Raw genomic sequence first — 14309 nt, forward strand, 5'->3', positions numbered from 1 at the left:
TGGATCATTAAACACCGGCTTTAGGGCCAATGGGGACTGGTTTTCCACTTAAAAATCCCTCTCTTAAAATCATTTCCTAGTCCGTGGGGAGAACAAGGTCATTTCAGTTCAAAAGGAAACGGTGTATTTCTGAAGGTCTTGATTGAGTGGGCACTGGTGAGTTTAGCTGATGCTGATGTCATCACATTGCAAGGACCTGACTTGAGAAGGAAGAGTATAGAGGGTTCCTGTTTAAGACCGAGTCTGTGGGTGGGCGCCCTCCAGCTCTGGGTGTCTTGTACCTGTTGTGAACTTGGTAGTGATGGCTGAGCTCTTCTGGGGCCCTTGCTCCGCAAAGATCCTCAGCGTGTATTCCGTGGCAGGCTCGAGACTGGTCAGCGCATACTCCACCGTGTTCCCGGACACCGTGCGTGTAATTTCTGGCACTGAACATGAAACACACACCCCGAGGCCGTTACCTTTCCCTGTCTGAGCCATCAGCGGACTTGGCACACAGCGCACACACCTACTTCTAACACAGAAACTTTCAGTGACCCTGCAGAAAAGCAGATTTGATTTCTGAAGTGGCTCACACCCCTTCCTCTCTCGTGAGCACTCATCTCATATACAAAGGATTTATCCTACGGAGACTGGATTTTTCCAGGCACCAAATCAGAGGGAAGAGGACTTGGGGGTAGGCAGTTTTTCCACATGGTGCCGTCTGGGACGGCGTTGCAGCTGAGGCACAGGGACCAGCCAGAGAGTTGCAGGCAACATCTCCAAGCCTCAGGCCACCCAAATTTAATTAGTCCCATTGCTTGCTCTCTCCTCTTTTTCACTTACCCATCCTTTTATAAATTGCCGAATGTTGTCAAATTATTAGGCTGGGGGTCACAAAAATTGGGTAGCAACAGACACAACAGCATGATCATTGCCTCTCAGCCCTGCTGGGTCAGGTCCAATGGTGGACATCAAACCATGATGTCCAAGGATATGTGTTTATTTCCTAATCATAGGTGCCCTACCATCCTGGCTTGCCCGGGACTGAGGGATTTCCCAGGGCGTGGGACATAGATCGATAAAACTGGGAAAGTCCTGGGCAAACTGGGACTAGTTGGCCGCCTACTCATCATCCCTAACTCCCTCCTCTTGTGGACCAGGCTCTTTTCTAGGCCTGCATCCACGATGTCCACGATTCCCAGGAACTACACTCTAACTTATTTTGGGGGACACACTATCATCTTCCCCGCCTGGGAAGAGGCTGCTTACAGGGAATATGTAAGAATGGAAAGTAAAAAGAATAAACCCAAACATCTCTCCTCCCCACCACCCACCAACTTGCTCTGTCCTCCGAAGAGCTCTCGTAGGTGGTTGTTAGGGCTGAATGAAGATTTTCAGAGGCCCCAGGCACAGATTGCGGTGCCCTCTCATATTAGTACTCAAAGTAAAAAATACTGAAGCCTAAAATATGAAACTTACATATGCTTGGGGGTTAAAACAGTAAAATCTAGCTCATTACAAAAGTATGGATTCATTTGTTGAAAACGAATCTCTCTTTCTACTCTGCTGCATTTGTATTTGACTTTACGTTCTGGTGGCCGTGGTTTGCTGGTGCCCCAAACAAGCATTTGATCTGTGAACTAAGTAAATCAGCACAGACGGTTGCAAAGACAGGGAGAAATGATTTCTGATTTCTCAATCAAATTTGCTAAACTGGCCTCCTCTGTGGCATCTGAGAAGCCTGGGCTCCCCAGAGCCACCTGAAGTAGCCTGTTTAAGGTTTAGATTCTGGAATCCTTTGTAAGAGATAAGAGTGCTGTTTGGAAAGGGTGACTCACACCGACAGGCAGAGAGACTAGCAGGAGAGGAAGAATGAGGAAAAGGCGGGGGAAATGTGGAGGCTGGAGATGGACTCTCTGTTTTTTCTTTAAATGGCCTACAGGACTCCCTTGACAGAACCACACTGTCTGTGCCCTTTCACTTGACAAGAAGCAGAGGAGTATGGATAAGGCCTCCCTTGTCACCCCCTGACAAGGTCCCTCCACACCCATCCACCCAGCCCCAGCCCATGAGTCTATTCTGAGGTTGCAATTGAGAGCCACAGGACATTGCTGGCCTTACAACCTACTCACGCATTTTTGTCATCTTGTACCAAATGTAGCATGGAGAAAGGAAAGCGGGAAGAGTTCATAGCAGGACAGTCACTCCTCAGAGTAGGGAGGATCTTGGACATGACCTTACCTCTCTCCCCTGTGTAGGAGATGACGTAACTGTCCACGGGGGCGATGGCCGGCTGCCATATGGCCAAGGCTTCTGAGTCAGTGATGTTGGCTGTCACCAGGCCAGACGGGCCATCCAGCGCTGCAAAGAAAGATGGCGATGTGTTGGAGAGATAGGCAATCATGGGGTAGGACATCAGAGCGCAGCTGCTCTGCTGTGAACACTGCTCCTGGACTCTTGGTGTTGGGGCACAGTGTCAGCTGCATGCACGGTTCAGAGTCCTGAGCTTGGAGCCAGAATGGGCCTGGGTTTGAGTCATGACCCCTTTCCTTGCTGGCCAGGTTACTCTGGCTCTCTATTTCCCACCTGTAAAAGGGGGACAACAATTCTGTCTGGCTTTATCCTGAGTGTTATTTTGATTTTCACATCATATTATAGACAGAAAAGTGCTATATAAACTGGAAAGAGCTGAACACATAACAACGGTTATCACTGTAGTTCCTATCACTTTCCCCAGGGAAAGAACTTACAAAAACAGAGGAGACTTGCAGAGTGAAGGCTGCCCCAGGCTTTCCTGGGCTTTGAGTGACAGCTCTGGTCCGGTGGCCTGTAGATAACATGGAGCCAGGCTCTGGGGGCTGATGGTCCCAGGTTCTACCTTGGCTTCTCTAGTGTCTAGTGTCTGTGCCCTTGTGTCATTTCCCTTCTCCAAACCTTGCTTCTTCACTTGTCAAAGAGTAGCTGCTGTAAGGATGAACTAGATGATGTGCATGAAATGTGCTAAGGGTGGCGCTCAATAATTGCAGTTGTTATTCATATGACTATTAAAGTTATTTGGAGTCTTAGATCTAATTTCCAAATGATTCATACAGAGAAAGGATGGATATTCACAGGGTCCTGGTCCTTTTAATTGACCACTACTACTACCCAACATCCCTTTCTTAGAAACCAACCTAAATATGACCATTTCCCTCTTGTGTTCACATTTATGACTCAACTTCTCCAAGATGGAAGCCCTGGGAGGATGGAGGGCAGCCATCATCAGCTCATTTTGCACATGGGGCTCCTGAGCATCAAGAGATGAAATGATTGGCCAAGGAGTCAGGAGGTGGCAGAGTAATTTTGGGGGCCCACATCGTCCACTCTGAGTTCCTTCCTGCTTCATCACGCCTGTACAGAATCTCCTTTAATGGAGGAGGGCAACAGGACCTCAGGAGGAAACACATCCAGCTGTTGCAATCCGTTGCCGTGGAGAATCCATGAATGAAAGATCTCTTTGGGGGAAATAAGAGCCTGTGTGGCAGGGTACACAGGACTCTGCGTTCAGATGGGATGTCTTAATTGCATATTATTAACTCTTTTAGTTATTAGGGTATTTTTGAAATTTCCTATGAGGCCCATTCTTTGGATCCCTTAATGGGTTAGGCTAGATAATTGTTCATATATCAAAGGGTAAATTGTTTAGAGACAGGGCTGTCTGAAGAGAAATTTTCCACTTCATTCTCCTTCAATGCAATTCATTATTTCCCCCTCCTTCCAGTGTGCTGTACAAATCAGGTTGTAACAGGAAAATAATCCCTTATTTTAGAAGAACACAGAATTTGGAGTCAGACCAACTTAAGTTCAAACTGGCTTCCTGCATTTACTAGTTTGGCCTTGGCTGAGGTACTTAATTTCCCTGGTCTCACTTGTTTCCTCTGTGAAATGGGAATGATAATAGCTATGGGGATGACAGGGGAGAGTTTAGTAACAGCGCCTGGAAGACAGTAGCTGCCCAATGGAGAGTCGTGCTTTATAGCCGTCACCATTCCATGCCTGGGGCAGCACCAGCCTGGAAGGAGCCTCACCATGGTCCCAGCCCTAGGCAGGGAAGGGAAGGAGGAGGATTAACGTGTAGAGTAGTGTAGAGTCGTTTACACTTACAGATGCTTTATATACATTCTTCCATGTGATTCTTATAGCTCCCTGCACAGAAAGCAGAATTGCACCCATTTTACAGAGAAGGAAACTAGACTCTAGAGAAATTAACTGACAGCTCATGTATCTAGAGAGATAGACTTGGGATTCCAATCCCAGGTCAGCGTGACTCCTAGACTTGGCCTCTAACTTCTGTACCACCCCAGTAAACGGAGCCCCAGGGAGGTTAAGGATGCAGTCAAAGTTACCCAGCTCATAAGAGGCTGGGGATGAGGCTTCTGGTCCATCCAGTCCACTTTCCACTAGAATTTCCTAAATGGAAACTTTTTTCCACTTGCTGAGTCATGAGCAATAAGGCTGAAGATGAGATAAATACCTGTGGTGAATGATCCAGAGACAGGCTCGCTTTCCTCAAAGCCCTTCATGGCGATGATGCTGACAAGGTACTCCGCACCAGGTAAGAGCTTCACCAGCCTGGTCTGAGTCTTGGTTCCATCCACAGTTACCACCGAGGGAGTCCCTGGAACACAGGAAAAGCAAAATCAGGAATGGTGAACCCCACCAAAATTTACCGTTGCCCCAAGAATGGGTGTCTCCGATTTGGAAATGAAACGATATCTTTATCCAACCATTTTCTCGACTTGTTCTCATTTGCTCCTACCCTCTGGCATAAGAGAAAAGGTCTTACTTTTTGCATAATGCTTTTTCCATCCCTGCAGATGCCAAAAACCGGGCCAGAAGAGGAAAAAACACGAAGTCACAATGTGCTAAAAATGACAAGTTTCCGTTCAGTAGAGAGCTAGCATGTTGTGCAAATTTTATTTATTTTTTCCCACAAAGAATATGGGAAGCTCACCATGCAATGCATATCTGATATAGTTAACCCATTGTCTTAGCTTAGGAAAATACGGACTCCCTTTCCAGCAGAGATTCTACCACGTAAGAAAAGAAGATAGTCATAGTCAAGTTTGTGCTCTTATATGTACTAAAAAATCTAAAATTTATATTTCTTTGAATTTCTGGGCTGATGAAGAGCTTGTGCATGTGCTGGTCAAACTCCCCATAGAGATGGTACGCCTTTCCCTGAAGAGGTTATCAACCATCCTCTCTGTACCTTCTTCCTCGAATGGCGAATTTACCACCTGATGGAATGTCTTCACATTTTCCCCGTGGTCTCTGTTATAGCCCGTGTGCTCTGAACCAGAACTCCCAACTCTACTGAGACACAACTCCTCATCTTATACTGAGACAGACGGGTTTTGGGGACCCAAGGGCAAAACCTCACATATATCCAGGTCAAGATCAGCTTTCAGATGCGTGTACTCAAACAGAAAAAGGCCAACGTATTTAGCGTCTTCTGTCAGTATGTGAAAATAATATCGGGGGGTCTAGTTCTCATCGAAGTTTAGAATTTCAAGGCTGGAAAGGGTCTTCATAAAATCACCCTTTGCAAGGTCGTTTCTTCCAAGGATCTCATAGCACTTTACAAATGAAGTTTATCTGGATGGTCTCAAACGTGAGGAAGTAGTTTTCCTTAGTCGTGATGTTTGGGAGGATGGACCTATCAGGTTCTCTTTCCTATTCCCCCCAAACCCTCCAGGTTCCCCACCCTTACCCCCTCCAAGTCCCCTACCTCCTGCAATGGGCACGTAAGTAATCCGGAAGCTCTCCACCTGGGCAGTGGGCGCCATCCAGCTGACAGTGGCGGAGTTTTCAGTGATGTCTGAGAAAATGATTTCCTTTGGGGAGCCCATAGCTGTCAAGGAGAAAGCACAGGAAAAATCCAGAACTAGTTAACTAGATAGTTGACTATTTGCTCATCAACGATTCTTCCTGGATTCCTCATCCAGGAAAACTCAGCCCCTAGAGTTTGCACACAAGCTAAGCCTTTGGGATGGAGAGTGTAGCCATCTGTGGTCAAGTTGTGACATGATAGAAACAACCATTCTTTCGTTCAGGTAGGACAGCCATTTCGTTTCACTCAAGGAGGATGTTAACACCACAGCTGGTTTCTAAGGAAGTGAGGGTCAGTGGTTTCACACCTTGGAATCCATGCTCCTTTTGTTTGAATTTTAGCATTTTTTCAAATCTTTGCTTTCTAGTTCCTTTTATTAAATGACACCAAAACCTGACAACTTACAGTTCTTTGCAATTTATAAGGATTAATCCTCATTTAGAAAGCCCTGAGAAGATGGTGTGGTTGTAGCCATTCTACAGAGGAGTAAACTGAGGCTCAGTTCTCCAATGAGCATTCTCTTGCTGTGACCTTTCTGGGTCCCTGGACTGGGCTGCGGAGCTGACGCAGCTCCAGGATTTGGAAATATTGTGCCTACAGAAAATAACCTCGACAAACCCATTCCCAGAACTGGATAGAGGTCTCAAGCCAGGCGACCCACCTCAGGCCCATCACCAAAGCAAACACCGTGGGGACGTGGGGTCTACCTTCGGGGAAAGCCATGTCCCAGGGGCAGTTTATGTAAATACCTCCCCCGGAACCCACTTTCCTTTGGCTTTTCTCGGTGTATTTTTTGGCTTAGTTTCTGCCCTCTTCAGCTGACCACGCTTAACCAGAGAATGCAGGAAACAATTTTCAGGTCTCCAGGGAGCTCACTTCCTCATCTTTTCCCCTCTCCAACCCACGTTGATCATTAAGTTCTAAAACCCACAGCCCACTGCGGGAAGGATTTTTTTCTCTCCGTTTCTGTCTTTTTCTCTCCTTTATGGCCTTCTCCTGGGACCTGGTAGCCATCCCCAGCCCACCCCTTGGAAAGCTCTGGAAACCACAAGGGCTCTGGAGCCTGAAAGATCTTGTTTGTCCAAATACCACGGAGAGGCTGGGCAACCTTGGGCCGGTCCCTTCACTTTTGGGAGCCTCATCTGGTCAGTGGGAAAAGTGGTACCCACCTTCAGGGATGTTTAGAGGATTATCAGAGATCATGATGTAAAAACCCTAGCCCAGAATCTGGCACGCAGTAAGAACTCAGTAAACAGGATCGCCCTGCCTTTCTTTTCTTTTGCATATGACTCTTTTGTCCATGGGCCACCCTGGATTTTGAGGTGGTCCCCAGCAAAGATCTCGATGAGGCCAGTGGAGCAAAAAACCCCAGTGAGGTGTATAAACTCAGGTATTGAGTCTGTCCTGCTGCCAGCCTGGTCCACTCTGGCTTTCAGCCTGACTGCAGACGTCACTGGTGCAAGTCCCGACACAGGGTAGAAGCTGTATCTTATGGCCACAGCTTTCCCTTCCAGATCCCAGTGTCCTCATCTGCAAACAGAAATATTTTCTGCCATGTCTTAGAAACCATAAGAACTAGTAATGTCAGCCATCATGCACTCCTGAGGGTGTGCGTGATGAGGCGGCAGCATGAAGATAGCCATTCGTAACCCGAAGGAATGGCACAGTGGTGGTGGAATCCAGGCTCAATGAGCATGATATTTTTGGTCAACAGACCTTGCCAGATGTGGAAGACTATTTGCTATTTTAGCATGTCTTCTTCTGCTATAAATAGGGTCCCGAGTCTCCAGCACTATGGCAGAGGAGATGGCCAATGGGAACCTGGAGATAAAGCCTCACAGAGAAACTAAATCATCCTCATTGAAAAGTTGAGACCCAGGCATGGACATACCTCTGTCTCTCTTTCCAAGTGGTACTCTTGATTTTCAATAAAAACTCCATCAGGGAAACACCTGGAATTGATAGAAACTCTCAAGGTGTTCAAAGAGGGCTTCTATCTAACTACTCTCGGCATAAAAAAGTTGCCTCCTCAACTCTGGGGCAAATGTCTTTAGTTATGCGGCCATTGACAATCATTTTAAAAAACCATTTCCCCTTCAACGTATTTTTATTGAACACTTAATATGTGTCAGGTCCTATGCTAAACTAAGGAAACAGTTCTTGTAGCCTGTAGGGTTTAACAGCAAGGATATTAGAGTTAGACTGACCTAGGTTTGAATTCCATTCTGGCCTTACCAGCTAAAAACACCTTAGCCTCTTAGGTCTCAGTTTCCTCGTCTGTGAAATGGGGCTGAAAGTGGCAGTCACTTGGTCTGGCTGAGTCACAGTGATTCAGTAAGGTAGAGTGTGTCAAGCACCCTTCTGCACATGGCATAAGGATGTGCTCTATAACTGGGGATCACGGTCTTCATGCTTTATAGGAGTCAGAGCTGGAGGCAGCCAGCATAAAGAGCCTGCTTCGTACAGAAGGGGGGATTGCCGAGCACGGGTCTCTGCAGACCTGCTGAGCCAGGCCCCCAGACATAATGCCACCGCCACTCTGTGGTGTGTGGTTTCATGGGCATCTAAACTGGAACTGAGCAGAGGAGCCAAGAGGCTGCCTGGCTAGGAAAGGTGGGAAGAGATGGGAGGGGACACGTTCTGGGAGCTGGGAGAAGGAGCACTGACTACCCCCATTGGTCTCGGGGGTGGAAGGGAGTTCAAGAGGTGTATGTCTGGGGGCAGCAATGGGGGTAGGCTATGGAAGCATTTCAGGGGCCTCACTAGTCCCATGAGGTGGCCTATAAGAACCTCTAGAAGAGAATGACAAATTTGTCTTCCCCCATGGCTGGATTTTGAACTATGGGGACCCTCTAGATGGTGCACAGATAAATGTTGGCATTTAACTCCCCAGAGGGAAAGGAAGCGGCTGGCAACTCTGGGCCTCCCAAAAGGGGACCAAGGCTACTGTGAAGCAGTGGCTCAAACCACAGAGGGGAAGAGGAGCCATTGCCAATGCAGGGATTGACTGACAGAAGGAGGAGAAAAGTCATAACCTAAGTGTCCATCAGTAGGGGAACGGTTAAATCAATAACATATATAGAGGAATCTCTGAGATCTAGTAATAAGCAAGAAACACACATACACACACACATACTCCACAACAACAATGTGTAAGAGTGGGTACATTAACTATATGCCCCAAAAAGCATTCCAAAAAAGAACTTAGATTTATATCTAATTTTGTCTGTTTGTATAGAATATTTCCAGAACAATCCAGAAGAAAGTGGTAACATTGGCTGCCTCTAGACAGGGCACCTGGGTGGCAGGGACACAGTAGAATAGAGACTTCACTGTACATCCTTTTTGAACTTTGAATTTTGATCCAAGTAGTTCATTAAAAATAAAATTTACATTAAATAACCAAACACAACAATAGCTAATATCGTTACAGTGAGTAAGGAAACTCTGCTAAATAGTTGGCATTCATGATCTTATTTAAACATCACGGCTGGCCTTTGAGGTAAAACCTATTTGCCAGATGAGGGCTCTGAGGCTCAGAGAGGAAAGGAAACTTGCCCAAGGTCACACAGCTGGTAAGAGGTATGGCCAGGATTAGACCAAGTAACCTGCCCAGAGGCCCAGAGGCTGCAGGCTTAACCACTAGGCTATGCTGCCCCTCACCACCCTCTCTGCTGCCTGGGGCCCTCAGGGCTGGCAGCCTGTGCTCAAGGAGAGGCACTTTGTGAACGAGAGGAGGAGCCACAGCAGGTTTTATAAGGAAAAAGAGGAACGGACCATCACAGACAAGAGTTGACAATTGTGCAAAGGAGGAAAGAGAGAAGTGAGGATGAGAAAGCAGAAGAGATACTTCGTAAAGCTGATGACAGGAAGATGGAAATTAGACATCTGTCTGCTACGCTTGAGGGTCACCTCTCCTGTCCTCCCCAAGTACTGGAGCACAGGCGTGCAGGCACACGTGGGCACACAAACATGCATGCATGCGCGCATGCATAGACACACACACACACACACACACGCACGCATACTTCTTTGGCTGTGAAATACAAAGCCTCAGAGCAAGAAATCAAAGAAAAAGTTTTCTGCAAGAGAAGGATCTGCTTTGTCTTTTCTTTTGTTGTTAAAAAAAAAAGCTCATGATTATTCATTCTCCTTTTTTGCTTTAGAGCTGCAGGGCCTCTAGAAAAAAAGATCAGCAAAACAAAATCAGTGATCAGCAGTAAACTTTGAAAAGCAGTGTTTATACACCAAGGTCAAAATCGGGCTCTGCCTCTGATCTCCATTTGTTTTATGGGAAGCCACAGGGAGGAGGAGACAGGACCCACATCCCGGGGATGGGGTGTCTGAGTTAACTAGAAACAGGGTTTTTCCTCTGACTGAACTGCTGCCTGGACTCAGCAGCCCCTCCACATCTGCAAATACCGATTATGATGATTTCCGTAGGTGGCTTCTTGGAGCTCATTAGGTCCTGAAATTTGACATCATAAAATACCCGTCTCCAGACAAAGAGAAGAAGGTTTTGGCTAGTGTTATGCTATGCCTGTCAGAGAAGGCAGGTAGGTCTGGTGGTTGGTTATCTGTCACCCAGCCTGCTAACATTTAACAGTACTAAAATAAGTCAACATTCGGGTTCTACCCCAAGTCTGGCTGTGTGACCTTAGGCAAGTCGCTTCACCTTTCTGGTCCTCTGATTCTTCATGCACAAACAGAAGAGGCTGGGCTGCATCATTTCTCAGATCCCTTTTACCTCTCCCTGTGATTTTGTGATTCTTTCCTCTGGTTCCTTTTGAAGCAGCCATCTCTAGTGAATGCTGTTTCTCCAGCTCCCTCAGTTTCATGAGAGAATTCACCCCACCTCTTGTAAGTCTTTCCTTTTCCCTCTAAAGAGTCATGTTAGTATTATTATTCTAAAGAGTCATGTTATTCACCATCTTCCTCTTTTTCCTTGAAACAACTCAGTGTGGAAAACGGTTTTCATTTCTCCCTCTAGTGCCTTTTAGAGTTGCTATGAGTATCGGACAAAATTAGTGAGCTTCATGAAGAACAGCCTATTAACCTTGCCAGCTTCCTCTTTTTTCCCTTCCCCATCATGGTACTGATTATTCACACATAGCATTTTATAAATATTGATTTTTATAGGTGGAGGTACCACTTTTCCATTATCCCTGCCTAATATAATTTGAACGTTTGACCAAAGAACAAAGAAGTGTATCTGTGGATAAAAAATGACGAGATAATAGGTAGAAGGAAAGTCTTTGGAAATTACAAAATTCAATGTGTTAACGACAATACTGAAAACGTGGATAGCTCTCATTTGCTGAGTCCTTGCTATGTGCCAGACTCTCCACTACGAGCTTTCTACGAATTCTCTCTTTTAATCCTCACAATGCTATTCAGAAAATGGTATCATACTCTTTTTGCATAAAGACTTAGCCAAATCGTCTGTCGTCTGTCTACAATCAAAAGAGCCAAGATCTGAATGCAAGCCTGTCTGCGTCTGAAGCTCTTGTAATTTCCCAGCCCTGTGAGAAGAAGACCCCAAGCTTGTGACTATTCTCTGGTTTCTCCTGGTTATGTACGGTACCTGTTGTTGCTATAGCACTGACTGGCTGGGACCGCCTTCCATTGCTTATTCCATAGAGTTCAATTTCGTATTCAGTGGCCTCTCTGAGACCTGTTATGTCCCTGGTACGTTCGGGGGCAAGTAGGGTTATTTCCAGTGGCTCAGACTGCTTTTTGGTATCTCTGATTTTGAGAACAAAACTGTCGAAGACCCCTTCATCAGCTGTCCAGGACAGACGGAAACCGTCTGGGGTGGCATCTGAAACCAGAAGGTTGTCAACTTCCGGCTCGGCTTCTAGAGGGGGAGAAAATGGTGGAGGGAGGAAAGAGAACATCGTTTACCAGCCTGTGCAATCTTCTCTCCAGTGGGAGTATCAATACGTGGTGATGTCCTGGCTCTCAGAGACACAAGTGTCCTGAGATACAAAAATAAAATTATTCAACACGAACAAATCTAGTAGGTCAAGGAGAGGGGAAAGGTGGAGTTGACACATTCAACATAAGCCAAGTGGATGCTTGCATATGTGAGTTTTGTCTAAAAGCAATTCTATAAATCCACATCTGGACTCAGCGTTGGCCCCACCCATGCATTATTAAACAAGTTCAAAGCCAGTAACTTGTTTACATTTGCTCTCTGTCTTCCAGTGGCTGAGTGCCCATCCTCTGCGAGACCTTTTTCTTTTCTTTTTGAAAAGACAAATAAACCAGCATTAACGATCTGTAGAGCTGCCCATGATGATACTGCTGATTATATTTCCCTTGATCCTGAGAAAAATGGCTTTTAAACTGCTGTAAATGTTATAGTCTTTTTGCTTTTTTTGGGAGCTGTTTTACTAAAAAAGACTCCTATTCTTGACTTTCTTGTTTGCTTTTTTTAACCGTTAGATGAGTACTCGGATGGCAGAACTGAGGCTTGGAACCTCTTGTGCTACATACTTTGGACTCAAGGTATTATCTTGGATTGCCTTAACTAGACAAAACTCAAAGTCAAGGTAAATTTTGACCTGAGTTTCCCAAAGTGCACTCAGAGTATACTATTCCTGTTTGATCCTCTTCCTTAAAAGGTATCCATTGTCAAATAAGTTTGGGAAATACTGCCAGGGTAATTCACTCTTGAAGAGGCACATGCACATTAGGACGTTCTGCAAAGCCTTGTGGTCCAAGATCTTGTCAAACTATGTGTAACTCAGTATTTCCAAAACTTATTTGAACATGGAACTTCTTCACCAAGTGGGACCTTTGAATATTCTATGGAGCCAGTAATCTCTAGAAAGACTTTGGGAAACACAGATTTTTGACGGTTAAAGTTGTTAATGCTACCTTTCTCTAGGAATTATTAGCCTTTAGAATATTATGGATTTAGTCTGTGTTGGAGAAGCTCTATGATATTAGTGTTTACCAATATAATAAATTCACAGTTGGTTTTCCAAAGACAAGCCCACGCAGCAAGTTTATCAGGTCACAGTTGAGATTTTGAGAGGGCAAAGGTTGTAAATAAGTTTTTGAAATATACTCTTTGGTATATTTCCTTTGAGAAGGCTGAAATTAGCTGAGGACCAGCCAGGATGAACACAGGGGAGGGTGATGTGGAGTAAGCACACAAGAGCAATGGACAAGACATGGTCTAGAAGATTTGGGACACGAAGTGGAAACATTTCGACCTTCTCATTTCTGGAGCGGGAGAAGGGCGTGCTCATTAGAGACATAAGACAAGGGAAAGTGTTGAAGGGAACATAAAAGAATAAGCCACATCGATGGATTAAGTAGAGAACATGGACAGGGATATTAAAACCATGGTGATCTGGTAGATGAATTACATGGAAGGGAACCAGGAAGAGGAGAAAATGGCTCACTTGAATCAAAATACCTGTAACAATCTCAGCCCTCAAGGGCTTGGTTTGGTGCCCTTGGGTGAAGCCAGAGACCATAACCTCATAGCCAATGCCAGTTATGAGGCCTCTGAGCTCCAGCTTCCGCTGGGTTCCTGAAAGTGTGAATTCCTGGGGATCCAGCAGCTTCCCAGAATCCACCACCGTTACTAGGAAGCTGTCAAAGGCATTCTCCGATGCCATCCAGGAAACTGTGAACCCGTAGGGATTAATGTCGGAAATGGTTAGGTTTTCCAGAAGGGGCAGGGCCTCTGAAAGAAGGGAGGGATGAAAATAACTCAGGTTAGCAGCACTGACTCTTCTGGGATAGCACAAGTCTCCACGAACGCTGATAGATACCCAATCAATCATTAAATGTGTGATAGGCTCAGAAATGAATATTTAGTAAGAGCTTACTTGATGCCAAACAACATTATCTTGTGTAAATCTCTTAACAAGCCTATGAGATAGATATTATTCCCATTATACAGGTAAGAAAATTGAGCTTCACAGGATTGGTTGACTTGACCAAAGCCACAGAGCTAGCATGTCATAGAGCAAGGTTTTTAGCTGAGTCTCACTCCAAAGGCCATGAATTTTCCCCTATAAAATTGGATATCTTGTGTTGGGTTTGGACCACTTTCTCTACTTCCCACTGTCTTCTGGTCTTGAAGGGAAACAGCTTTTTTCTTTTTTTTGAAAACATGTTTCTTTTTGCTACACTTCTTATGTTTCTATTTCCTTCTAGTTCACATTTTGAATCCTGTTGATTAGACCAATTAGTGACATACATTCTCGTAAGCTGAGATAAAGGGAAGAGGTAAGACTTTTCATGCATCAAAGTTAACAAGTTAAGGTTATGGCCCAGGAAGAGCCATAAGAATTTACTGATTCTTTTGCTATTTATTTTCCTGGATAAAGTTAGGAGTTAAAGACAGGTCTGAATCTTTAGTAAATTCTGTCGTCATCATTTGTTCATTCATTAACCAAACATCTATATCTCAGGCACTCTTATTTCTTAGGTGCCA

The 14309-nt window shown here is 45.3% G+C and overlaps 1 protein-coding gene across 6 annotated transcripts in view; it reads right to left on the bottom strand.

Moving 5' to 3' along the window:
* TNC (tenascin C) overlaps positions 1-14309 on the bottom strand; it is a 91025-nt gene that overhangs the window by 12959 nt on the left and 63757 nt on the right. For 4 of the 6 annotated variants that reach the window (XM_070596212.1, XM_070596210.1, XM_008536622.2 and 1 more), the window contains 6 exons: positions 13281-13553; positions 11436-11708; positions 5750-5872; positions 4493-4636; positions 2221-2340; positions 282-425 (listed from right to left, as the gene is read on the bottom strand). In XM_070596212.1, the coding sequence (XP_070452313.1) occupies positions 282-425; positions 2221-2340; positions 4493-4636; positions 5750-5872; positions 11436-11708; positions 13281-13553 (1077 nt within the window). The remainder of the gene's footprint in view (positions 1-281; positions 426-2220; positions 2341-4492; positions 4637-5749; positions 5873-11435; positions 11709-13280; positions 13554-14309) is intronic. The other 2 variants (XM_070596213.1, XM_070596211.1) reach the window with 1 other exon arrangement.

This window comes from Equus przewalskii, chromosome 26 (genome assembly GCF_037783145.1).
Source record: "Equus przewalskii isolate Varuska chromosome 26, EquPr2, whole genome shotgun sequence".
Classification (NCBI taxonomy): domain Eukaryota; kingdom Metazoa; phylum Chordata; class Mammalia; order Perissodactyla; family Equidae; genus Equus; species Equus przewalskii.